We start from the raw sequence: 26052 nt of genomic DNA, 5'->3' as shown, positions 1-26052 counted from the left end.
GATAAGGAAACAAGTTGCCATGGAATATAAATAGTACTTTTTCAGGCTCTGCTCAGTCCTGAGAATGAAATGAGCTGTGGATGTGGAAAACAAGTGTTCTTCTGTCTACTGGTTGAGGGTGGCAGAGGCCCTGAGTTGCCTGGTCAGAACTCGGCTGGAATTCTCACCAAGCCAAGTGTTGTACTTCTTCTAAACAAAATGCTTTGTACTCGGGGAGAGGGACAAGGTTGTTTTTTTTCCCCTTTTAATCTTATAATTAATCTCCAGGACCCCTAGAGGATTGTGTACCATATTTAACATTGGATTTCTTCTATTTTTATTCCAACGCCTTTTGTTTCTTTTCTGTCTCTCTTATTGATCATTGTGAAATACATATTAGCAAATATTTCCTCCCGACTTCTGACCTCACCATATCTGAATGAAGTGCCAAGGGTGGAAAGTTTATCTCTCTGCAAAGAAGGTAGCGAGCTATCACTGAAAATACAAGATTGTCATCTAGATCAGTCTGAAATTGAAGGAAAGAGAAATGTTTCTCTGTTCTTGTTTGTGTTAGGGTGTAAGGCATAAATGGATTAAAAAACCCTCTGAGACAGAATTTGCAGATGTTTCATTTTTTTGCCTGAGGCTTCTGTTTTTAAAAGAAATAAAGTGTAATACAATACGAAGAAAGACTGATGAATATTTAAGCCCTATGAGGGCCCTATGAGGACAGATCTTATGTTCTTCAGTGATATATTGCTTTGGAGATTCTCATCTAAGGAGAGATTCAATAAGCCTGCAAATATTTATGATGAGTTATGACTTCTCATGACTAACATGGAATCTGAATCCTGAGTGAAGACATTGTCCTTGGACAGTGTTCCAGTGAAACTGAGCTCTCTAAAGTTTTACAGATCTTTCAAAAATCATTGTTTTTTGCTTGACAGATGAGCTGTGTTTAGCTCAGACAGGTGAGAAGAGGAGGCTGCAGGGTGACCTTATTGCTCTCTACAACTACCTGAAAGGAGGTTGTAGAGAGGAGGGAGCTGGCCTCTTCTCCCAAGTGACAGGGGACAGGACAAGAGGGAATCATAGAATAACCAGGTTGGAAGAGACCCACTGGATCATTGAGTCCAACCATTCCTATCAAACACTAAACCATGCCCCCCAGCACCTCGTCCACCCGTGCCTTAAACACCTCCAGGGAAGGTGAATCAACCACCTCCCTGGGCAGCCTGTTCCAGTGCCCAATGACTCTTTCTGTGAAAAATTTTTTCCTAATGTCCAGCCTAAATCTCCTCTGGTGGAACTTGAGGCCATTCCCTCTTGTCCTGTCCCCTGTCACTTGGGAGAAGAGGCCAGCACCCTCCTCTCTACAACCTCCTTTCAGGTAGCTGTAGAGAGCAATGAGGTCTCCCCTCAGCCTCCTCTTCTCCAGGCTTAACAACTCCAGCTCTCCCAGCTGCTCCTTGTAAGACTTGTTCTCCAGCCCCTTCACCAGCTTTGTTGCTCTTCTCTGGACTCGCTCCAGAGCCTCAACATCCTTCTTGTGGTGAGGGACCCAGAACTGAACACAGGATTCGAGGAGCGGTCTCACCAGTGCCGAGTACAGAGGGAGAATAACCTCCCTGGACCTGCTGGTCACACCGTTTCTGATACAAGCCAAGACGCCATTGGCCTTCTTGGCCACCTGGGCACACTGCTGGCTCATATTCAGTTGCTGTCAACCAACACCCCCAGGTCCCTCTCCTCCAGGCAGCTTTCTATCCAGACTTCTCCTAGTCTGTAGCACTGCATAGGGTTGTTGTGCCCCAAGTGCAGGACCCGGCATTTGGCCTTGTTAAACCTCATGCCATTTGACTCAGCCCAGCTCCAGCCTGTTCAGATCCCTTTGCAGAGCCTACCGACCCTCCAGCAGATCCACACTTCCACCCAGCTTAGTGTCATCTGCAAACTTGCTAAGGGTGCACTCGATGCCTTCGTCCAGGTCATTGATAAAGACATTGAATAGGGCTGGACCCAGCACTGAGCCCTGGGGCACCCCACTTGTCACTGGCCTCCAGCTGGATTTCACACCATTCCCCACCACTCTCTGGGCCCGGCCACCCAACCAGTTTTCCACCCAGGAGAGTGTGCGCCTGTCCAGGCCAGAGGCTGACAGTTTCTCAAGCAGAATGCTGTGAGAAACTGTGTCAAAGGCTTTACTGAAGTCCAGGAAGATACATCCACAGCCTTTCCCTCACCCAGCTGCAGAGTCACTTTGTCATAGAAGGCGATCAGGTTAGTTTGGCAAGACCTGCCTTTTGTGAACCCGTGTTGACTGGGCCTGATCACCCGGTTCTCTTGCATGTGCTTCATGATAGCACTCAAGATCACCTGCTCCATGACTTTTCCTGGCACTGAGGTCAGACTGACACGCCTGTAGAAATGCCCTCAAGCTGCTCCAGGGGAGGTTCAGACTAGATATCAGAAAGAAATTTTTCACAGAAAGGGTCATCGGGCACTGGCAGAGGCTGCCCAGGGAGGTGGTTGAGTCACCATCCCTGGAGGTATTTAAAAGACGGTAGACGAAGTGCTTCGGGGCATGGTTTAGTGGCAGATAAGAACAGTTGGACTCGATGATCCTGGAGGTCTTTTCCAACCTGGTGATTCTACGATGCTGTGATTCTATTTTGGCAGCGTATGGCCCATGTTTATAACTGTAGACTGAATAAACTCTGTTTATTGTGGCTATATCCCTAATCCTGGGACATACACAGAGGGTAGTTTCTTCACTGAGGTCAATATAGAATAACTATATACTAGGTTCTTTTGGCTCAGCACCTGCATTTGTCAAGATTTTGGAAGTGAAAAGGTTCACCAAGAGAAATAACTGTCCACGTGCGACAGCTGTCAGTGCCTTGACTGCGTCAGCAGTTTCAAGAAAATCATGCTTGAATTGGAAATGCAGTGAGCAGGAAACTTTAGTGCCTCTTCTGATGTACTGTTTTGCATTTTGGGAGTGCTCATGCCTGTGCTATTTTTTTCTTTCTTCATCACATGCTAATAAATACTAGTGAATCTGTTTGGGTTTGCGGTCAGTAAAAAGTGCCTGGGCCATTCCCGTGTTGGGAAATCTGGGAAATAAATCTGTGGATGTGCACTGGGTACTGACTTGAAGAGGCATCTTCAGATCAGCTCTGAGATCAGCAGCTGCTGGGTTGTGGAGTTATTACACACAGGAGACTGATTATTCTGTCTGTGTCTTTGGGGCTACTTGTACTGCTCTTTTGCGTCTACCTCTGGCTGCTTGTGAACATTTTTGTCAGTCTGAAAGCACCTGTCCTCCCTCTTTATGTGAGTAAACATTGATCCTTTCCCCTTAAAAATATAAAATCAAAGTCAGTCTGCAAGATTGTACTACCTGTGTTAGAGATCTATGAACCATGTCAAATATTTGTTATTGGACAGGTTTAACTGGATGCCTGTGTTTTCAATAGTTTTAACAGAGCATGGACCTGGAGCTGTGTAATGTTTAAACCTGAATAAATAAATAAGTATATCTAGCAAACAAAAGAGCACAGGAAGGAATTCCTGAGTCGACAGACAACCCTGTAAAGAAACAACTTTTGCAACACAACAAAGCATTAGATAACTGTCTCGAAATAGCAAGAGATACTTGAGTTTAAATTATTATATATTCATATTTCACTTTAAATTACATAAATGCCTTCCCTCATAAGCTAAGAGCAAAGCAGCTGCTGGTTTATGTTTACATACGAAGCATAGGACCCACTGAAGTAATCTGCATTTGGATGGCCTCGTGTCTGGAGAGAGTTCTTCTGCCTCATTCCCCACCCAGAAAAAAAAATTCTTTTTCATGCATGCTCCTTCCATAGAGGGCTTCCCTTAATCCAGACTTGTCCTCTCACCTCCGCAGCAGGCAGGGAGAAACATTTGTTAAGGGCAGAATGGATGCTCAGAGTGCAGGATGCAGCAGAGCTCTTCAGGTTCTGCTGGAGGTCTCTGCTGGAGGGATACTGGGTACTAGGGGTGTATGGGAGCAGGGTGGAATACTGGGCAGCAAGAGGTGCCCAGTCCTCCTTACCATTTGATGAGAGCTTTCTGGTCTCCCTTGAAACTAGGTCCTCCCAGCCCCCTATCTTTGGGAAAAACCTCCATTTTTCTGTCATCCCCATTCAGCCCACTGGAGTTATATTACAGCTGCTCCAGGATGGATGTTTTGCCATGGCTGGGAAAGACTCTGTGCCTATGCTGCTGAGAAACCATGAGTCAGCTTGCTCAAGGGAAGGAGGAGGTGAGGAAATCTCCTTTCACGATGAGTCTTCCCACATTTCCTGCTGTTTCTGTTTTTGGCACACTGGTTCAGAAGCTGTGGGATGGTTTTGGCCAGGCTTCTGAACATGTGAAAATTGTTTCTTGCCTAGAAGGATGCTGGGATCACCTACTTGCCCTCATACTAGGTGTCAGTATCCCACGCCTTTCCCCATCTAGAACAACAGAAATGATGTGTTATCTCCACTTGAAGCTTAGTGTAGTGGGGGTACACTGGGACAAGAGAAAGCCCTTGCCAAGCTCTGTAGAGTTCCAGAGTCCAGCGGTGTTGCAGAGGGTTTTTGAGGTACTCGTTATGCTTACTGGCTGTTGTTTAGTCTAATATTGTGGTATAAATGTATTTGCATTAAATTAATGGAGACCCCAGTCCTAACTTAACTAAAGCATGGCTGGACTCACAACACTAACAGCAAAGAGGTTTTTGCAAACAGACAATTTGAGTAGTTTAGTCAATAAAGCCCCCACTTCTGCCTGTGCGTTTGGAAGGTCAGATTCTGAAGGTGAGCATAACAGCGCTGAAATGATTTGAATATAATATGCAGCTGGATAAAAATTATGACAAAAGAGGTGAGAAAACAATGCTATTCAGCTCGCTTGCTGGAAACGTCTTGCAAGTGTTTAATTTCTGTTTCATGCTGGAGTTTAGAGATGCTACAATAGTGGCAGAAGGAAAAAAAGTAGAATTGCTTCAGCTCTGTTCTCCCACCCACGGATGTTCTTTACTGTGGAAAATGAGTCATCAAGAAAAGATATTTTTACTTTGCAATAGACAGAGAAACATTGATCTTGGGACAAACTGTGTGTCAATTGATTTGCCAGTCAAAAGGTCTGATCCTGCTTCCATCCTCTTACACAGATCTTACTTTCTTTGGAACTCCTTGGTAGTCACAGTGATCAGTGGCCAATGGGAGCTGTCCCGAATTCACAAGCAGCTCAGACGCTGCTCCCACTTTGACAGTTGTACAGTATGACTGACGTGAGAGCTGTGCCAAGCTGCTGGGCTATCTGAGTCTATATTTGGATGAAACTGGGGAAGATCCTTGGCAGATTGATTGTCCCAAGCCCTTTTGCAAGCACTGCCCCATCCTACCCCACCATGGCATGATGGGTCTGGCAGGACAGGGCTCACTTACTGGCTTGACCTTAGCTCTTTTAGATGTGGCCAGGGATGGTAGTTGCTTTTGGAGGTGGAGGCTTTGACATATCACAGCTTTGCAAGTGGTTTTTGAGAAGTTTCCTGTCACAGGGGAAAATTAAGAACTGATTCGTGAACTAGACTCTTGGTTTAACAAAAATATCAGCTGGGATGGGGAAAGCTGCTGTTTACTATCTGAAATTTTGGCTGCTAATTTACTTTTACATTGTATCTTATTTTGGAATATAAGGCTTTACTATAATGCATCTTAAACATAGGCTTTTCATCTGTAGTTTTTAAAGCATTTTACAGAAAGGGAAGCACGAGGCTCAAATCCATGTATAGGAGTTCATCAGTTGCCACAAAGCTCAGACCTCATCCTCATTTGTTTTCACTGGACCACAGTTTTGTCAGACTCAGATATTCAAAGGTGCTGATGGCTGAGATGAATACAACACTACAAATCCATAACCACAAACCAGTATTTATCACCCCAAACTTATTTGCTGGCAAGCCAGTATAACTTTTGAGTTATTTTTCCCCAATAGAAGTGTAGATAATTTATTACAGTTTCTACATCACTATTACAGCTTTAGTTGGATTTGTTAGCATTTAATCTCAGATATCAAGTTTGCCTGGGTACAACATCTTTCTATATTGTTCCATGATAACTGATCTTTGGAAGTTTGTGACTTGTGATGATTATAGTTAGAATATCCTTAACCAAACTTCGGGGAGTATGTGGTTCTTACCTGTTTGGAAATCAAACGAGGGGTTGACAATTATTTGTGTAAATCCAGCACAAGGATGGTATCTGCTAGGAGTTGCTGACCCTGGTAGCCTACAAGTGATGAGGCTAACATGACTCCATGTCCCCAAGGCCAACTGGTAGTGAGTTTGAGCATGTATTCCCAGTAAGCACAATATGCATATATGTGTATAAATTTATACGTGTGTGTGTGTGTGCGCGCGCGTGTGTGTTTGTCCTTCAGCCACTAGCCAGTCCAGGTTGGTGCTTGTGAGAGGCCTGCCCATGCTTAGCCAGTACAGAGCACAGCCATACAGGCAAACTGACCAGCTAGCACAGGACTAGCCTTTCTTATCCCCGTATCACTTTATTTCTCTTGCTTGTTCCCCTCCAGATAACTCTGGCCCACCTTTGGTCCTTCCCATCATGAGTCTTGGACAGTTCCCAGGTGTTCTTCCCAGGTACCCCATAAGGTGTCCTGTGCCCCCTAGCAGTAATCCTTCAGTCTGCAAGATGCTGCAGGGAACCTCTCATGCTGACCCTCTGTGTCATATGTCAGGCCCAGCCTCAGCTCTCCTAGGGCTTTCTTGCTTGGAGCAGGCTGTTGAGGTTCCTTCACTGGCTAGCAGGGACTGTGTGTGGAGATGGTCACCTAACCTGCCAGCAATCCAAGTAAAGTGCCGAGTGTCCCCGTTTCTGCATGCAGATGCCTGTGGTTTCAGTTGTAGATCTTGTCACAGGCACCCATGTGAAAGGGCTGCAGAGATGTTCCTCAGCTGCTGAGTTGTACTGACTCATCAGACCGTTTCCGGGTAGTTTTGTCTGTCTATTAATAAACTGACTTGCATTAATTTCATTTGCACTTAGGCAGAGCTGAACTCCTTGAACCCTTGTGTCTGTTTACTTAAATTAAGTATGATTTGAGTGCAAACTGATTTGGGCAAATTATAATTTTTTTATCCTTTTTCTCCTGTATGACTAGATCTCCTAATGAATCATAAAGCAGCTAGTTCACTTGGATTTCTCATGCTGGATGCTTACTTACAGAAACCTCCCCTTGCCTGATGTTCTGTAAAACTTTGTAACTGCACAAAACCATTTTTTCCCTGTGGAAATGGATTTGGTTTTGGGAGCAATAAGGTTTAGAAATCTAATTGCTAAGCATTCCCAATACAAGTCATTCTCCACATCTTTTGTGGTACCACAAATTCTTTGGCTTAAAGCATACCCTCTTCTCACCTCTCTCTTCCCCTGCCTCCTCCTGCAGAAGAGGGGCTGGCATGTTGTTTTCAGTTCTTGCTTAAGGAAAGGAGGTTCGTTTGTGCCTGTGGATTTGAAAGAAGAGGGTGTAAAAGGAGAGGCAAACACAAACAACCTTTGACTTAGAATTCTGTTCTTCTGAGGACATAAGATCCACCAAGCACAGTGGGGGGACTGCATGACCCTGAAAAGGAGAATAGACTCCTAAATTAAATAGTTCACATGCTTAGGCCTCTAGTTGTTTGAACAAGCTGTACCCTTTTTATTTTCTTTTTAGATTTAGGTTTAGGCTGTAGCTTCTGCTTACTTGTTCTGTATGAAAACATATAGAACTCACAAATGCACCTTACATGTTGTTGATGCCTAGTTTTGCCTGATTTATTAGGCACATTTACAGTACATTGCTGCCTTTCAATTTCTTTCCTGATATATTAAAGTAAATATAGTACATCAAATGAAATTACCTTCATTTCACACTTACTAAGTAGTGAATCCAGTGATCTGTAGGATCTGCTTTTTATTTTTAAAATGAATCAAACAAATGACAAGTAGTTATTTCTCTGTAATTTGATTTCTTTCTAATTACCATTTTAGAAGGCAAGTAGTTTTAATGTTAGAAAGATGAAGCATTCATTATGCTGATGTTCATTAGGTAGAATGATATGGTGAATTCACACAAGGTGAGGGACAACAAATGGTCTAAGAGATGAATTTCAGTTATTGTAATCTCTCATTAAAACTAGGATTATTACTGAAGCATGTCACAGAAGAGCAGTTTTCTTTATCGTATTTCAATGTAATTCATATTACAAAGAATCTTTTTAAAAAAACCCAGAAGAACATCAATAGCAGGAAGTTTGTCTGCAGATTAAAGCCATTTAACTGGCTCTGTGTGATTTTTCTTCCAATTTTGCTTTCTGTAGTATTGCTCTTATCTGCGAGTTCTGTATTGGCTTTGCCACTGCTGTAAAGTTTATGGTGGTGATAGGATCAGTCTCTTGGTAGGACTGTGCAAGAGCACTCATGCACAGTAAAGTCTTGCGTAAATGTGTTGTCCTAATTGGAAGAGGTGTAGCTATAGCTGTTATTCACAGTGGAATTACCTCTTATTCCTGTTGCCTCTTATACTACTTTAGGACTCAATGTTACTAAAAAAATCAAACCAATTACTATTCACCTAATTCTATTTGTAGATAGTTTAGCAAACACGAGGTCAGTAGAATCCCCTTGCTCTCTGAAGCAGTGACTATTGAACAGTCAACTGCTGTGGCTAGGTTTGGTGGAAGTTTGGTAAAAAATGTATAGTGATGTTCCGAAAGTAAAACTCAGAATCTTTATTTTCTTGTAAATGGATGGGGGTTATTTTCATGTAAGCCTTTCTACTTTATTATTTCAAAAAGGAAATGGTAGAGTTTTGCAGTTTGGGGAGAGGCAAAACCATGTTGTCTGCAGTAGATGGAATTTCATTTAACATCATGTTCACAGTTGGATATACCTAGCTTAATGAGGGGAGTGGTAGATGTAACATTTGAATTATATCTATCTGATAATTTCAAAACATGTAGCAAAAACTCAGTCAACTCTAAACCTTCTATTGGGATTGAACTTGTCTTTGATATAAGCCAGTCAATGTGAAGGACTTGTATCCTGTGGACAACTATAGTTTAACCACTATTGAGAACAGTATATGATAAAGAATGGGTTTCCATCTGGTGCCTATGACAGAGAAGATCTCTTGTTATTGGCCACTGTCATTCCTCGGTATTTGTTTCCTACTTATAAAACAGGATGGCTATCAATGGTTTTCCCATCAAGGCATTGCCCTAGTACTTCTGATCCTGTTTCCACAAGTGCTCAGGCCCAGAGAGAATGCAGTCAAGAACAAGAGCTATAGGTATGTCTTCTGGTGGTCCACCAACTAGAGAAGTTGGGAGGGAGGGAAGAGAGGTTTATTTCTCTTTCATCCAATCCAACCAGTGTTTTGCTGCTGAGAAACATGAGAGGTGAAACAGTCAGTGGTAAGTTGTTGCATGGTAGTGTGGGTTGTTTGGGTTTTTATTAAAAGAAAGATTGACATTTGTTTGCTTATATCACTAGCCATGGTAAATATTACTAATTAAACTGCTTGAGACATTTAGGTTAAATTTAGGTTAGATTTTCCTTGGAGCACTGAGGGCCTTATTCTGCAAAGTCCTACATATCTCCTGCTCCTACAGCCCTCTCAGTAGGAGCTGAGAATGCAGCATGACTGGGAAGGTGACTGGGTCCCCCAAAGACCAGGTTACACATAGTTTAGAGTCATTTAAAAATACAATGAAGCTTTTCAAATGTGTTTTAATTAACATGTCATGGACTCTCCCACAGCAATAATTTCTATGCGTTAACATAACACTCTAAGTACTTTATTAAGCAGTAAAACCTTGCTGTATTTTTTTCAGGCGCTCTGCTGTATTGTCCTGATGTAGAGGTGGCTGTTTTTCCTTTTAGTTTCTCTGGTGCAAATAACTGATGCAGCTTTACTCTTCCATTTCATCCCAGACAGTAATTTCTGACAGTTATTCTACTTTGGGGGGGCTTAATGACGCTATCGGATGATGGAAAGTGAATGACCTTTAAAAATGGAGTGAACTATACATACTCTGCCATCGAACTAGTGGTTTTCTGTTCTGGAGCAGCAGCCTTCTTCAGTAGCCCCATAGCACCTGAACTGGCTGTGAAAGAAATGGGGGTGTTTGTGGATTGAGATGCCTGCATGACTCACATCACAGATGCCTCTGGTGGTAAACAGTTGTGTGAGCAGGTGAGCAGTTTGCCCCATGTCTGCTGGTAAGTTTTTTAGGGGGATTTTTTTGAGAAGATAAAAATGCAGTATACCCACTCACTTTGGGCAGTATGACCTGAAGGTTTCTGTTTGTGAACTCTCCTCCCTCAAAGAGAACCCGAGACCCCAACCCTCAAACTAAAAAAAATAATTCTCCTAAATGTCCCTATTTTGGTTATTTTGACTCTGCCGGCTTTGAACTATTTGCAGCTCATTTATCCAATGCTGTGTATGTTTTTTGTATACTGGCTTGCCTAAGAAGACAGATCATATCTTGGTGAAACTGACACAAATATTAAGATGTAGATGTCAGAATCATATCTTTTTATCACTATGTTTAGGTTCCTAAGTACAATGGCCTCAGTAAACTGGGTGACAAGCACTTGCAGCTGCGTTACTGCTTCCATTGATGCTTCCTCTGCAGTCTGGGGAACTGCTGCCTGAACAGTTCTTCAAGTCACTGCCAGTCCATGTGGTGTCAGTGAGACATCAGGAAGGGAGGAGTTACTCTGTTGTGTCTGATCCTTTTTTCTGTCATTCTATAAGTCAGTTGGTTTTGTTCCCTTTATACCATCTCATTTTTCTTTATATTAGTCTTCATAACCCTGCCCTTATTGAAGGCTCTAAGGGCATCTTCAGACCGAGAGTTCTGTATCAGTGGAATTCTTGGTGGTTTTGATCTCACATTAGTAGAAGACAGAAGTTTTCCGGCCATGTTTGCTTTCATTCTCTAGACTTACTGAAAATACTTACTAGTAGAATGTCTGGTTGCATAGATCATCACCTACAGGTTGTTTCCCTTCTTCAGGATGCTATCCAAATTTTGGCGATCATTGTGGTGGCTGACTGTGCTAAACAATACATACAGAGCAAGGAGGAAGGAAGGGATGAAGGGAGTACATCATCTCTGACTTTTTTTTTATTGAAGATTTGTTGATGAAGAAGCTGTGACAAGAGTAAACCTCTTTTTAAGTGAGAATTTTGCCTATTAGATTTCACAGGATCGGGATTTCATTATGTATTTTGAAAAGTTTGTACTAATTTTGAGTACCTTAGCATGAGTCTTATTTTACCAGTTTCTCATAGTTTTTACATGCTGGCCTCATAAAATATTTAGCTTAGTGCTAGCCAGCCAAATCCCTTTTAAGACATCTAAGTTTCTATACAAATCCACAATAAAAAGCACATTTTTAGACCTTTGTGAGTATGCTAGATTTTCTAAAATGGTGCATATGTACTGATGGGATTTTGTAGGTGTCTAACTGTCATTAACAATTTAGGTGTTTAACTATCATTTCAGCACAATTATCAATGCCAATTTATTTTTTAAATCTGGACTGTAGGGCTTTAATTTCCAAAACTGCTTATGATTCCTGCTGATTTCTGTTTAAGATACAGAGATTCAGCACACACGAAAGGTAAATTAGTGTCTAGAAAGCACTGTAGTTACTGATCACCTTTTGAATATGTGTAATTTTTCTTTCTGGGACACATATAGCACATTACTGTAACACAGCTGGGAATAGAACTCCCTCTGCTTTTACAAGAATAGAGGGGCTTCCTAAGCCTGTACTTCATCTAACATTTAATTAGTTTTTTGGAAGACAGAGTTCTAATTAAGACTAGTAGAGGGATTTTTTTAATTGTATCTTTACAAAATAAAATGGTATTCACAATCGAACTACATGCTGCCATAGAGTACTAAAATTATCTTTTGTTGTTTGTTCTGTACTTTGCTATGTATTTTCTGTAGGAATGTCTGCCAGACTATATTCAGGTGTGGTTATTTGGGTATGGTATAAAATCAATATTCTGAGAGCAGTCATGCATCTAAAAACATTCTTCAGCCCAAGAACAGCCCATGTATTTAGAAACTGTTCCTTATGAGATGAGCTGACAGCAAACATGCCTAAATGCAGAAAAAAAAATAAAGAAGTATGCTTTCAATTGCATTCTTTCGTGAAGAAGAAAGCAGCGTATGTGATGCTTAGGAGCAGGTAAACTTTGTGAGAAATTGGTGGAAGAACTGTTTCAGATCTTAGACAATGCTGCCACTTCAAATACATAAAAAATATTTGAACTGAAATTCCCTGCTGCACATTATTGAAGTATTCAGAGGTATGCTTTCAGTTTATTTCCATGAGTCACATTGAAAGTCATCAATGTCATATTCAACCGACAACAGCTACTAGGGAGAAAGGGAAGTAGCATTTTACTTATGAATAAGTTGTTGAAACTAGCAATGGGAACTATATTTGTTAGTAGCTTGGCCAATGCAGAATTTTTTCATTATTTTTACTTAAGCTCTTTTTCCATCCTGACTTTAAATGGGTATGTGATTAGCCTTCTAACATCTCCACAGGAGACTAATTTAATTGTAGAATGATTTGGGTTGGAAGGAACCTTAAAGGACATCCAGTTCCAAAACCCCAGCAATGGTCAGGAACGCCTTTCACTGCATCAGGTTGCTCAAAGCCCCAACCAGCCTGGCCTTGAACATCTCCAGGGAAGGGGCATTCATGACTTCTCCGAGCACTCTGTGCCAGTACTGCACCACCCTCATTCTTCCTCATACCTACTCAAAATCTACCATCTTTCAGCTTAAAAACATTGCCAGTGGTCCTGTCACTGTACTCCCTCATGAACAGCCCCTGCCCAGTTTACCTGTGTGCTCTCTTTAAATGCTGGAAGGCTGTTATAAGGTCTCCCCAGAGCCTTCTGTTCTCTAGGCTAAACAAGCCCAACTCTGCCAGCCTGTCCTCAGCTGGGAGGTACTCCAGCCTTCTAATCATCTTTGTGGCCCTCCTCTGGACTCGCTTTGCAAGATCTATGTCTTTTCTCTGCTGAGGACTCTGGAAAGGAACTCAGTATTCCAAGTGAGGTGTCTTGAGTGCAGAGTACAGGGGCAGAATCACTTTCCTTGACGTGCCTGTCACATATCTTTTAATGCAGCCCAGGGTACACTTGGCTTTCTGAGCTGTAAGCATATACTGCTGGGTGATGTTGCACTTTTCATCCACCAGCACCTCCAGTCCTTCTCTTAAGGGATACTCTCAATCCATTCTCCATCCAGCCTGTAATTGTGTTTGGGATTTCTTTGACCCAGGTGCAGGACCTTGTGCTTGATCTTGTTGAACTTCATGAGGCTCTTAAATTTAATTTAACAGGGTTCTCAATTTCTGATTTTCAGCCAACTTATACTTTTTCCTCTAATTTCACTTGAATATGGCTTGCAGTTCTCCTTTGGTCCATCATGTAGATATGATACTCATCTTCATGTTTGTACTCAGGAAAACGTGTCTCAGCAGTCATCACATTTCCTAGGACAGTTACTCATTGATTTGCCATACTCTGTAAACCTAACTGTCTGAACTCGTTTAATTTTTTTTGCTTGCCAAACTGTTCTGCCAGATTTGTGATTGTTTCTTGATGATTCCTGTACTCCCCTCACTTTACTGACATCTTTCTAATGCTAACAACAACCAGGACTGAATGCTGTATTTGAAGTGTATCTGTGCCCTCATATTTTAACTAAAACTGTCAAATGTGAAAAGAAAGGGGAAAATAAGCTTTTCTTGTTATCATCTCATACTGAATTTTCCATTTATTTTGCTGTTCATGATTGCATGTCGTCGATGACTGTGGTCATGACTGTGGCAGAGACGTTACAGGTGAAGCTGCAGGGATGGGAGTTTGACCTGCTGTTACATATCATGTTGTCCCTTGCACCAGTGTAATTCTTGGGTCTTTTGGGCTGAGAAGTCGAACACCACTGGCATTGCAGCTAGCTGCACAACACCTCCTTTTGTGTGTCTAACCATGGAAAACAGTGTGGTTTTGACCATGCTAGTGTAATGGGACATCAGGATGAACCAGCCCCTCAGGTCTGCAAGCAATCATTGCAGCTGTGTTTACAGAAATCAAGAACAGCAATTGTTGCCTTGGATTAAAGCATGTGCATTATATGGGTCCGTGGTGTATCATAACTTAGCAATTTTCAGAGCTGCTGGACAGTGCCTTACTAACTTGACCAGGAGACTGTACCTGTAAGCAACAGAGAACTGGTTGTAGGTACACCAGTGGTCCTGAACGTGAGTGCATCATATTGACATGAATAAACTGGATTGGGCAATTTCATAGGTAACAGCTCTTGAAGATCTTGATCTATGAAATTTTATTATGTTGACTGCATGCAAGAATGTGTGCTTTTAGTTTGGATTATTCCTAAAAGCTATAGTTTAACATTCAAATTCTATATTTGGAAGTTATATGTTGAGTTTGCACTGTTGTTAATGGAAGCTGTATATATGGAACATGCAGAAAAAAATAGCTTTAGTCCATAAATACAGTATTTCAGCTATACCAGGAAGTATTGGGAAGTTTATTTCGGGAGTTGGAAGGGGAGGTGCATTTAAATTCTGTGAGATATCTCAAAGAACTGAAGACAAAGAGTATTTAAATTTGTTACTTTTTCCTGCACAGCGGTGGCTGTCACACACATCATTAGATAAACAAGCATAATGCCAACTAATTAATGACTGTGTAGAACGGTCTAAGAAGGATGCCTAGGACTTTTCTCCAATGCTGAACACTGCATTTAAAGGAAAGAAGCCATTCCTCTTGTTAGGAACACAACAAAGTTAAACAGTGAGCATTGGTAGGGATTTATATGGGCTTTATTTATATGGGCTTTTTTTCTTTTTAACAATTGGCAAGATGCTGGAATTATCTCCTAAAATGGTTGGATAAAACTTACAAATACAGGATACTCTTTTCTGTTGCTTGGATGACTGCAAATGTTCAGTCTCTGCCTTGGGATCATGGTTATTTCTTTTTATGTCCCTTTATTTTTGTTCTGAAAGATCACAACACGGAGGCTTTGTACAGTGGTTGGACAAGTTTCTGTTCAATTGTTCTGAACTGAAGAATGAGTTGCTAGAATTGTAGACCTAGGACCCTCAGAACAGCCTTCCAATAGGAACAATGTGGACCAAAACTTCATGGCTTTAAGATAACCCTGAACTGGCACCAAAAAGAATGCAACATGATTGTTTCTGACAGCAGTGCTCCAAAATGAAAAGAAAGAAGCTGAAGAGAGGAGAAACTCCCTTTCTTGAAAAAAAAAACCCTAAACTAACCCCATATCCATCAGAACACGTAGTGGAAGAAGATAGGCCCACCCCTGGAAATAACCCAGAAGCAATGATCACATATACTGATCTGCTGCATCTGAAATGTGTCAAGAGGGTGCTATTCTGAGTTTGTTTTGCACTCGTGTGTCCTGCAGAAGTGAAGAGCTAGTGGTGAGGATGGAGGGAGGATTCAAACCAGTGGGATCAGTAGAGAGAAGGAAGCCCACAGAAGAGAGGTTTAAAGAGTATCTGTGTTGAGGGGAAGAAGCTATACCTGGTCAGACAGGGTGACTGCAAGGACAGGTAGCTTTTGTAGTTCTGGGTGAAATGGTCTGATTCCGGTACAGTCAGATTGTGGAGAACTGGCTTTGCATGCATAGCCATATTTTGATGTAACTTTCTAGAATGACACACATCATGCACTTTATTTCCCCCAAGCGTCGTCAATTTGCTTTTTTTATAAGTGCTTTTTTTTTATTTTTAGGAGTGCCCTCATGTTTATTGCAGTGGTGTCTAATCCTGTAGATTTCGTTGCATTTACTGGAAGTTGCTGTGCCTTTTCATTGGATGCTTTACAAAAGGGAAATGGCTGAACTGCAGTCTTCTGTATCCTCGCTATTTGAATAACATGCTAAATCTAGTGGGGTTGTATGAATAATGTTCATAATTTATTCAAATGCACTTTGGTTGCATGAAAGGACCAGTAGTGCAATTATTCTTAGTGACAAATGCAAACATATTAGAACTTTGACTCAACAGCTCTGTTCCTCCAGGATATGTCAAGAAATTAAAGCAGAGTCTTTTCTGATGCATTGACACTGCTCATTTCTCTTCAGAATAGTTCTAATTCGTCATGAATAGATGTGCCTGGGACTTTTCGTATGTCATCACACACATGCATTCTCCAGCATCCAAAGGAAAAGATTACTCAGCCACTTTCTATTCTTTTCTGTATAATTGCTGTGCACCATGGGGTTTTTTTATGTATATTGAGAGAAGCATATGCACAAATTTCAATTCACCTGGCTCTTTTTAGCCCCAAAAAATAGCTGTGGCTGGCACTGCATCATCAGATATTGGATCACAAAAGATATAGAAACTTGTTGGAAGGAGATTTAAGGTGGCCTGTATATCTGGAAGCAAATTGTTAAGATGCAGATGTGCACATTTGAAACATTTTTAAGAGTACTTAATAAATCCATGAAGCTTCTTTTGATCAGGAATCCAGAAAATACCATGGATGTGAAACAGTTCACAGCCCAGTTGTATAGCATGCTGCAAATATAAAAAAAAGAAAAGTGTTCACCGAGATTTGCAACATCTGGAATACATCTTGAGATTTTTAGCAAAGTGATAAAGTAGTTATTTATAGAAATGCCAGAAGTATAATAGGACCCAGAAGTATATTAGGACCCAGAAGTTTTGTATTTTCCATGCATCTTGTCTATAATCTTATTTGTCAAGTGCTATAGTCTTCCTTAGACTTCAGTTCTTTCAGGGATTTAATTCAAGTTCTAAATTATGTAACAGAAAAGAAAATAGTTTTTAATGTACTGAGACTATTCTTGCTGCCCTTAATTAATTGTCACTTTTTCCATAGCTGTGCTAATACGTGCATGAAAACTTAGATCCACCTCCTTTTAATTTTTGTCTCTTTTGTGGAAACTTCTAATTTTCTTTTCCAGAACATAATAAGGTGGTTTTTCAGTAACTGTTATTTTATTTAATGACTTCAGTTTCTGGTTCACTGCTTAAAATAAAATAAATAAATCTTGTACTTCAATACTTATTTCACTGCATGAAGAGTGAAAAGCCTCTATTTGTATTTATTTGTATTTCAAAAATATGCAAACTTTTGTTTTCAGAACCATGTTATGTGGTATGCTGTCTTCTGTATTTCTGCCTTGTGTTATTCTGGCTACTGTTCATCGGTCTGTCTGGTTGGAGACGCGTGTCATATTGTGGTTAGTGTTTTACGCAACTGGAACTTTTTTCAGTTCCATTTCTGGTTCTGTCAGATTACTGGAACTGTACTGTAAAGGTGTCATGAATGAATAGAATGCAGTGGTTGCTGATTTGCATTAGCTAGTAGTATTTACTTCACTCTTTAACATAACCAGCAATACAATAAAATTTGTGTTATTCTATTATACATGTACAATTATAAATACATTTTCAAAGTCTCTGTATTTTTGATGGAACACATTGCTAGTAGTAGTTGATTACAAAATTTACCTGATAAGAAAATTCAGGATTCTGCTGTAGTTTTATTTGTGTTTCTAAATTTGAGCTTCAGTGGAGCACTTTCTCAGCTGATGTGTGCTAGGTAGGATGGAATGTTTCAAAAGCTCCAGAGTGGAAGAGCAAGATTATTTTTCCTATAGTGTGATTGCGTTGTTTTTTAAGAGCTCCACTGAAAGGTTATGAAGTGTTTCATAGCAAAGTAGTTAAACATACCTAGTGGTGAAGTATGTTGGTGATTTTGTTCACTCTGTTCTCAATGTAGAGGAAATGGTTGACTCCAGGTTGTGACTTTGGAAGGCTTGTCTTTAAGCAGTGTCCACAATGCAGGAGAGATCTTTTTGCCACAGAAAATTGCTGCTTGTGGCTCCTGGGTTTCTTCTACAGTTAATTGCATGCATGTTATCTTTGTACAAATTGGAAGAAAAACTTGAAATTGAAGCCTTTTGTAATGTGTTTAACTGTTAGTTTTGATTGTAGTTCTCTTCAGAGAATTTCCTAGTTCAGGTAAGGTCACGTACAAAAAAAAAAAACCAAAAAAAACCCCAGGTTAATGGACTTTCTTTTTTCTTGTTAAGTATTCCAGTATTTTTGAATAAATAGCCTGCCTAGTTTTTCAGCTGGCCAGTACCTAAATGCCTTCATGTCCTACCAGTTCTCAGGGCATTTGTAGAAAGGTCAGATATTTCAGGAATGCAATTTGGTAGTTTTGTTTGGATGGGATCCCACAATACATCTTCTGAAAATCATAATTTCTGTCCTGTATTTGCAATATGATTCATTGCCAAGCTATTTGGTTTCAAACTGGATCTCAGACCAATTACTAGAAAAGAGAATGGCCTTTGTTCATGATGGAATCTTTTTGGTATCAATTTTCTTTCATTTGAGAAAAGAGGATGATCAGAATTAAAATAATATGAAGGGTCTGGCTTCAGGATCAAACGGTGGCCTTGTTGAAGTAGAAAAGGAGGCTGAAGGTTGTGAAAGTAATAGAAATACACTGAAGATTTTGGAAGCATTTTCAAAGATAAGGAAAGAGAAGAGTAAAAATGGGAGTGGGAGTATTTTCTATGTTATTAATGGGCATTCATGAAATGTTGTTTTGCTGTGGCATGTTATATGTAGATACTGAAGTACCCATGTTATGTGTAGCTTACTGAGTAGTAATTTTGAAATCTGATAGCTAGGAATACAATTTCAGTTGTATCTGTTCAATTGATCCTCATTCTTAATCCTTCTTACTGCCTTACCTGGAAGAGATTAAAACACATCAGATCTATATTATGCTGTGCTTTCAGAAATGTTACAAAGGTCATTAAAAGGGCCCTTCCACCGAAAGTTTTCACCAGAATAACTTTATTTTTCTTATCAAGATTTCACTAATCTTTTCTTCAGCTCACCAACTTGTTCAGAAGTTGACCCTGGCATACAATCAATACAACAGCAACATTTAATCTAATGTGTATGTCCAAAGCTTACTTTACTGAGCTTTAGTATTTTTCATCAAGTTCCATGCACCATTTTAACTTACTGCACTATGTCATTGATATGCAAGATTTTGTATTTTGGGTATTGAAAACAAAAAATAACCTCTTCTGAATTCTGTAGCTCCAACTGCATAAAGAAAGTTCCGTTTACTGTTTTCTTACATCTTGTTATAGATTGGCATGAGACCATAATCAGATTCCACATGACAAAGAATCTTGTTTCCTTTCTTCAGCAAGTTTGCGAGCAACATTAGCACATGGAGTTCTGTCTCTAGTAAGAGACAGCTAAAACTGGAATAGAAACTAGATCACAATTTCCACACTTAATAAGGTGTTAAGTCAGTCATTGCCATGGGACGGAGCTGGTTGAATTGTCATAACCATTCCGTAGGCATAAATCTTAGATTTCTACCAGATGCTTCAACACTGTTCCTGCTGTGCAAAACAGCTGAAAATTCAGCTTAAAGGATTTCTTTCCTAGAGAGAAACTGCAGGTGGCATAGGGTGAAGATAACATGAATTTGATGGGAAGATACGCCATACACTCCAGCTCCAGCATCACTGTTATGGCTTCAGGATGCATGTCTGATCCTGGGGTTTGTACCTTTACAGATAGAAGCTGCAGTTCAAGGCACAGGAAACTTATAAATTGATGTGAAGCTGGTTGTTTTCCTTCTTACGTATGTGCTTTGTTGCAAAAACTTTTGCTTTGCTGCTGTTTTCATAGACTTTGTTTCTTTCTCGTGGAGCTTCAGTTTTGGCATAATATTTTGCCTGATACTACAATCAGTTTGGATTCTGGACTCCCTTTTAAGTAGCTTTGAGAAATTATAGTAATGTCAAATGCAGGTGAATCTGCTTTTGCTATATCAAACTGGGACAGATTCATTGAAAAATAGTAATTATGTGGCAGATCCCCATCTAGCTGATGAATTAGTTCTCAAATGCAGATGGAGTTCCACAGGTTAATCTATCTGAAGACCAGTTATGGTTAAAACACATTGGAAAACAGCTGCATGGAGCTAGGGCTGCGGCTCTACATGTTAGTATTATTTCAAGCAATAAAAAGTTTATATTAAAAACTTGTAAGCAGTGAAACATGGCAGCTCTTGCTAATTTCTCGTATGGTACTTCACTGTTAAATAACAAAAGCTTTACTATGCCGTTTCTAGTATGAAGCTTGTTCTGAGCTTAAGGGTCAACAAACATAGTGCTGTATAATATCTTCTGCAGACGGTCAAAGAATGAAAAAAACAGAAATAGCACTGTCATTGAGGCTTTGTTTGCACCCAAGTGTTGAATTATGTTCATGTAGCTAAAGTAATGTAACTTAACAAGCAAGAATGACGGTTGGCTGGTTAGAGTGTGTTTATGGGAATGGAAATGAATTATAGTGCTATAAGCTGTATTTATAGCAGTGTAACTGCAGTAGGGTTGTGCAGAGGAACTGCATTGCCAGAAAGAAAAATCACACCCCTCACTGGAATAATCATTCTGTACTTCCATGTGGGGGCCAGGCCTAAATTAATTCCAGTTGTATTTCTGAGAACTTAAATGAGAAAGATACTTCAGTAAAGGCTTTTATTGGCTCTGAGAGAATTTAACAGAGAAGCATTGAACATCTGTGTCTTCAATGAATTCTATGCTTTTTAAGGTGCTGTAAGCTATCACAGTCCTGTGTTTCACTTCTGGCTTTAAATCTCATTGAAGTCAGTGGGAAAATGCCTGGGTGGCTGCAGGACAGAAGCCTCTTAAAAGACCTTTGTTGGCCTGATATATCTAGTTTTCTGACAAATCAGGTGCATGGTCAGTAGGAAGCAGTTTATCCTGAGTCCAGAAAAATGTGCCAGATTGTGGTCCTATGTGACAATCACAGAGATAAGCTGGGACACAAAACCAAGTTTTGTTCTGTTCAGTAGTTTCATTCCCACATTTTGCTTCCATGGCCTGCTCATAACTAACATAAGTTTAGAAGCTCAAGTAAAACACCACCACCTCTGTCTGGGGGCTCAAACAAGCCGTTTATTCTCCCCAAATATGAGTTGAAATACATGTGAGAGGAATGGACTGTCTAAAAGTCCATTCCCTTAAGAACATTGTCTGGTGTAATTCTTTGCTAATACTTCTCAGAGTACCTTGATGTGGGGTCGCTGAAGAAAGGGCAGCACAGAGATCCCAACATGTGCTGAATATGTGAATTTAAATCAAAAGAAGACAAGTAGACATTCCCTTTTTTTGTGGAGGGTACAGGGGTGGAACTAATAAAACATGCCTAGCATAATGAACTAATTGTTCTGTTGAGTCAAGGACTAAACTAAGTTTGTTCCGTTCCTAAGTCAGTAGCATTTCCAGTAAAAACTACTAGTTTATTGTAATTGGAAGTAAATATCTCATTTTCAGGCATTTTGTTCTCTAGTTTTTGGTTCACATCTCCTTTAATCACTCCTGAAGTCACAACTCACGCTTATCTGATTCTATTACTGTTTCCAATATATCACCATTAAGTTTTAGTTTGACAGATAGATTTTCTATTAATGGTTTTCAGATGGAGGTGACATCAGATTATGGTGGCAGATTTTTTCTGTAAGGTGATGTTTTGTTACTGGGATCATGGAATAATATTATTTTGTATTATTTTTACCTTTCTTTTCTCCTCTCTGATCATATTCATCTTAGTAGTGGGACCACTGCTGGATTCAGTGGGCTCTAGGTCAGACCTTGAATTTGCTTACAGTCATTACAGGATCTGGTTTGAGACTGTTTCTAAACTGCATTTCCAGGAACATTTTCATTGTAGTTCCAACTCACAAGACCTACAATGTATTATTTTCTTGGTAGTTTCCATTTAACGTCACCACAGCTGTCGCTGCCACAGATAGTGCATGATGAATGAGGAACAGAAACACACTTTCATAGGATTTCTGCACATATGTGCATAGACTAATTGTGGGGGGGATGACCTGTGCAGACTACCTGGTCCACATCCCACTCAACGCAGAAGTTAACTGCAAAGTTAAGTCTAGCTTTAAAGTTAGATTAAGTTGCTGAGGGCCTTATTAAGCTGAGTTTTGAATATCTGTGCTGATGGGATTTCTAATTTCTTCAGCCTCTGTTCTTGTTCTCAGTATGAAGAATTTTGGTTTTAATATACCTATAGAGTTTTCCTGCTCTACCACAGTTTTTAAATTGGATTGAGAGGTTTTTAAAATTAGAATATGGACTGAGTTCTAGCAAGTTTATTCTTTTCCTGGAATAAAAGGCCACACTTGAAGATAAACCTGTATAACAAACAAAGCCATACACAGCAGTTCTGGAGGCAGCAGAGGTGTGCAAGCAATCTGTCTGAGGGCAAGACCATAGTATCTCTTTCAGCTGTAGAAGGAAGAAGTTGTGATTACAAACACAGCAACGAGAAGATGAGATTTGGTAAGAACAGGCCCTTAGTTAACTTTTTGTGGAGTGAGTGGGAGTGGTTTATGGGGGTCAGGGTGGGGGTTACAGCACAGGGCAAAATTCCTATTATGTGACTGCACTGAGATATAACATTGCCTTATTTGGGAATTTCTGCCTATTTAAAATAGTGATATTTTATGCCATGACAGATTAATTAGATCTAAATACTCCAGTCTTCACGGAAAATGCTCCAAGGTGAAGGAGTACAGATGCTTCCTATTTCAAATATCTGAAAAATAATTAGAAGAGAAAAATCATAAAGTGTTGAATTTACACAGTGGTGGGTTTTAATTCTGGCTTAATAGAGGTTATGAAGTTCTGTGGTAAATCTGTTGTCAGCTGTAATAAACACTCCTGCTTCAGTTTAAGTTCACATTTGCAGAACAGGTGATGTTGAAAAACAGGGAGAGTTGTGTGGTAATAGATTGACCTATTGAAGAAAGTGTGAGGGACCTACTTTTTTATATTGATTAGCTCCTGTAGTGATTGGGTTGTAGAAGTAGACCTCATTTAATGGAAGATTTTGAAAGAGAAAAAGAAAAATTCATACATTATTTTATTTTACAGTCTGCATGGAAGTTGTATATATATAGTTTAGAATATATTTCCAGCTACATGCAATGCATTCCAAAATTTATTATGAGGACTGTGCCGTCCAGTCTTTTTCTGTTTATCTCACTACAAATATGTACACGTGCCTTGTATTATTTAAATATGTAAGTTGACACATACGATTTATAGGATTCAGAAATGGAAAGAACATGAATTATATAACAGAAAGCTTTCAGCATGCTGCAGAGTTGAATGTTTTTATTGGAAAAAAAGAAGATGCACTAACCTTAAAATATTGAAAGGACTTGATGGGCAGTTAGATAACTGATTAGACTGTCTTGTCTACTTGTCCTGCACTCAGCAGTGGATTTATTAGGATCTCACGGGGTGGTAGGGAAGCACATGTGGCTGAGCTGGAGGACCAGGTTGGTGTGTCGACATGACTGTTTTCTGATGAGACAGATAGAGGTAATCCATGTACTGGAGCTGACGTTGAGAGTGACCATGGTTCTTTCAAATTTTGTTGGAACTCAGTTTGACAAAGGGATATAAAATAAAATTGCCTCAACTGTTATAAAAATGGGAGTTTGAGAGGAAGAAACTGGCTCTGGCAAAGGCCAAAGCCTTTGCTAGAAATAGTAGGAATGTACAGAATTGCCTCAGTCAGTGAGAAAGGCTTCTTACTGAGTCTTGACTCAAACCCAGAAACCAGGTATAGGGAAAACTGAGCTTTTCTAGTTTTAGTGCTCAAAGGGCAACTGGGTTTTTTAAGTATAAGTACAATTATTGTAAAATGTTACTCTAAAGTGAATATAAATGCAGTTGAGATATTCTTTTTAATAGGGTTGAAATCGAGATGTATGAATTTAGCAAAGTAAGCTTTCAAAATGGGCATGCTGCTGCTTTTTTTAGGCTGAGCACTTCAAAAGCCATCAAAATAGCTGTTGCTTTCTGTCCTGGAAACTGTCAGGAGCCTATAAATAAACATAAAGTAATCCAGGAGCAGGAAAAATGTTATGCTAGCAGTTAATGTCATTATTAATTCTGTTGTTTCTGTTTTTTTTTCTTTTTACAGTGTATCCTACTCAGTCCATGTCTCTGAGGATTACCCAGGTACAGTGTGACATTTTTGACCATGACACATGTATGCATGTTAAGTCAGGTTGCTGTATTCAGATGAGAATATCTGAAAGGGTGCTGATGTGTTCCAGACTTTTCTTTGTCCTTTTCATTTTTCTTTAGATAGATTATTTTCACAGCCTTTTTCCCTTCTCAGGCAACATTTATCAGCTGGGTCAGAGTGAGAAAACCTGGTTCACAAGTTTGCAGAGGTGGGAGCTTGTGATGCTTTCCGTGTCTGGAGCCAGCAGTGATAGGAGTGAGAAAGCACCTAACTCCTTTTTGGCATGGCAAATAAAGCTTGATCTTTCAAGAGGCTGAGCAGTCTGGCATGTGGCCAGCAAAGCACTTGGGCGTTAGACCTTAATGAGACTGCTCATGTTCTTCAAGTTAAGCCTGTAGACAGTGCACTGATGCTTCTCAGGGTCAGTTGGAGCCAAGGATTTGTGTATGGGTATGTCTCTGGTAACGTAAGCTTTCAAAGCTGTTCCCAGCTGCTCAGTCTTGTCTAACTTTCATGCTCTGAGCTGGATTGGCAAAAGGATTTATGTAACTGGGTAGCCAATCTAGACAAGGGCAATTATTCATACGAAAGACAACCAGAAAAGAGCGAAAGTTAGCTTATTTTGCTTCACAAAGAGACTGCAAGGATACTTTAGGTGGCACAGAGGTTAGCAGAATCAGAACAGAGAAGCAGAGATGATGGCAGACAGGTGCTCTGCAAGTAAACATACATGGTAATACTATTGGATTGCACCACATGGTATATTTTGCACCTGGGACTATTTAATAGTGTAAGTACCATGAATGATATGAAACCGTCTGGCCTTTTTTTGATCTTTATCCATAACATCTCTGTAATATTCCTTATAAAAATTTCTTATTTCTTTTAGAACCTCTAAAGAATTTAGCCTTTGATCTTCTTCACTGATAAGCAGTAGACTTTATCTGTTCAAAACACCAAAGTGTTTGAAGCAGATACAGAGAGGAATCAGAATCAGCAGCAGTGTTGCTAAATACAAAGGATTATGTTAAAGAATGCTAACAACCTTTCTCAGAGATATTTTTTTTTACCAGTAAAAACTGGAAGGGAGACAGTTACTAATAATAATCTGTTCAGCATGTAGTAAGGGAAGAAAATGAGGTTCATAAAACACCAATGATAAATAGATTTACTGATTACAAGGTAGACCTGACAATGAATGGAGGGACAAATAGTTGAAAAAAATGTCTGCATCGTATATTATTAACAGTTTGTATTATTAAATGTCAGTGATAGATTTATTCATTTCTGGGATAAAGCTATTACCAAAGCACAAACTTGTACTCTGGGAAACTCTAGCTAAATGACAAACTGGATCACTGAACCAGCTGCTGCTGCTACAGAACAGGAGATCTAGTCTCCTGGCAAAACTGTCTTCGTAGACCTCGAACTTCCCATAAAAATGCTATTTGCAGCATGCCCTGGTGACCTCTGAGCCTGAGAGATTTCGGTGGCTCAAAAACCTAAAGAATATTCTCTGCCATCAACCCCTATTTTTTAAAGCCAGATAGGATTTGAACATTTTACACTGTAGCTAACTTCGTGAAGGGGGTGTAAACCAGCTGCACATGTTTAGTGATCAAGGCTTTGGAAGAGTTGATTTCATTCATATCTCAAGCTTTTGCAGGATCTCTGTTTGCTTTGTGATGAAGAGGTGTTTAGTGTGCTAGGAATGATAATGGCTCTTTGCCATTTTACAGCTTTGATCCTAAAAATACTCGTTTTGACTTGGTGAGCCAGATTCTTA

At 39.9% G+C, this 26052-nt stretch overlaps 1 protein-coding gene across 2 annotated transcripts in view; it reads left to right on the top strand.

The window, feature by feature from the left end:
* The window catches only part of PARP8 (poly(ADP-ribose) polymerase family member 8), a 116691-nt gene that overhangs the window by 30093 nt on the left and 60546 nt on the right, over positions 1-26052 (top strand). For both annotated transcript variants that reach the window (XM_069880267.1, XM_069880266.1), the window contains exon 3: positions 24219-24256. In XM_069880267.1, coding sequence (XP_069736368.1) covers positions 24219-24256 — 38 coding nt within the window. The remainder of the gene's footprint in view (positions 1-24218; positions 24257-26052) is intronic.

This window comes from Phaenicophaeus curvirostris, chromosome Z (assembly GCF_032191515.1).
Source record: "Phaenicophaeus curvirostris isolate KB17595 chromosome Z, BPBGC_Pcur_1.0, whole genome shotgun sequence".
Lineage (NCBI taxonomy): Eukaryota > Metazoa > Chordata > Aves > Cuculiformes > Cuculidae > Phaenicophaeus > Phaenicophaeus curvirostris.
Note: the sequence above shows the minus strand (reverse complement) of the source record. Positions and strands in the feature narration are given on the sequence as shown.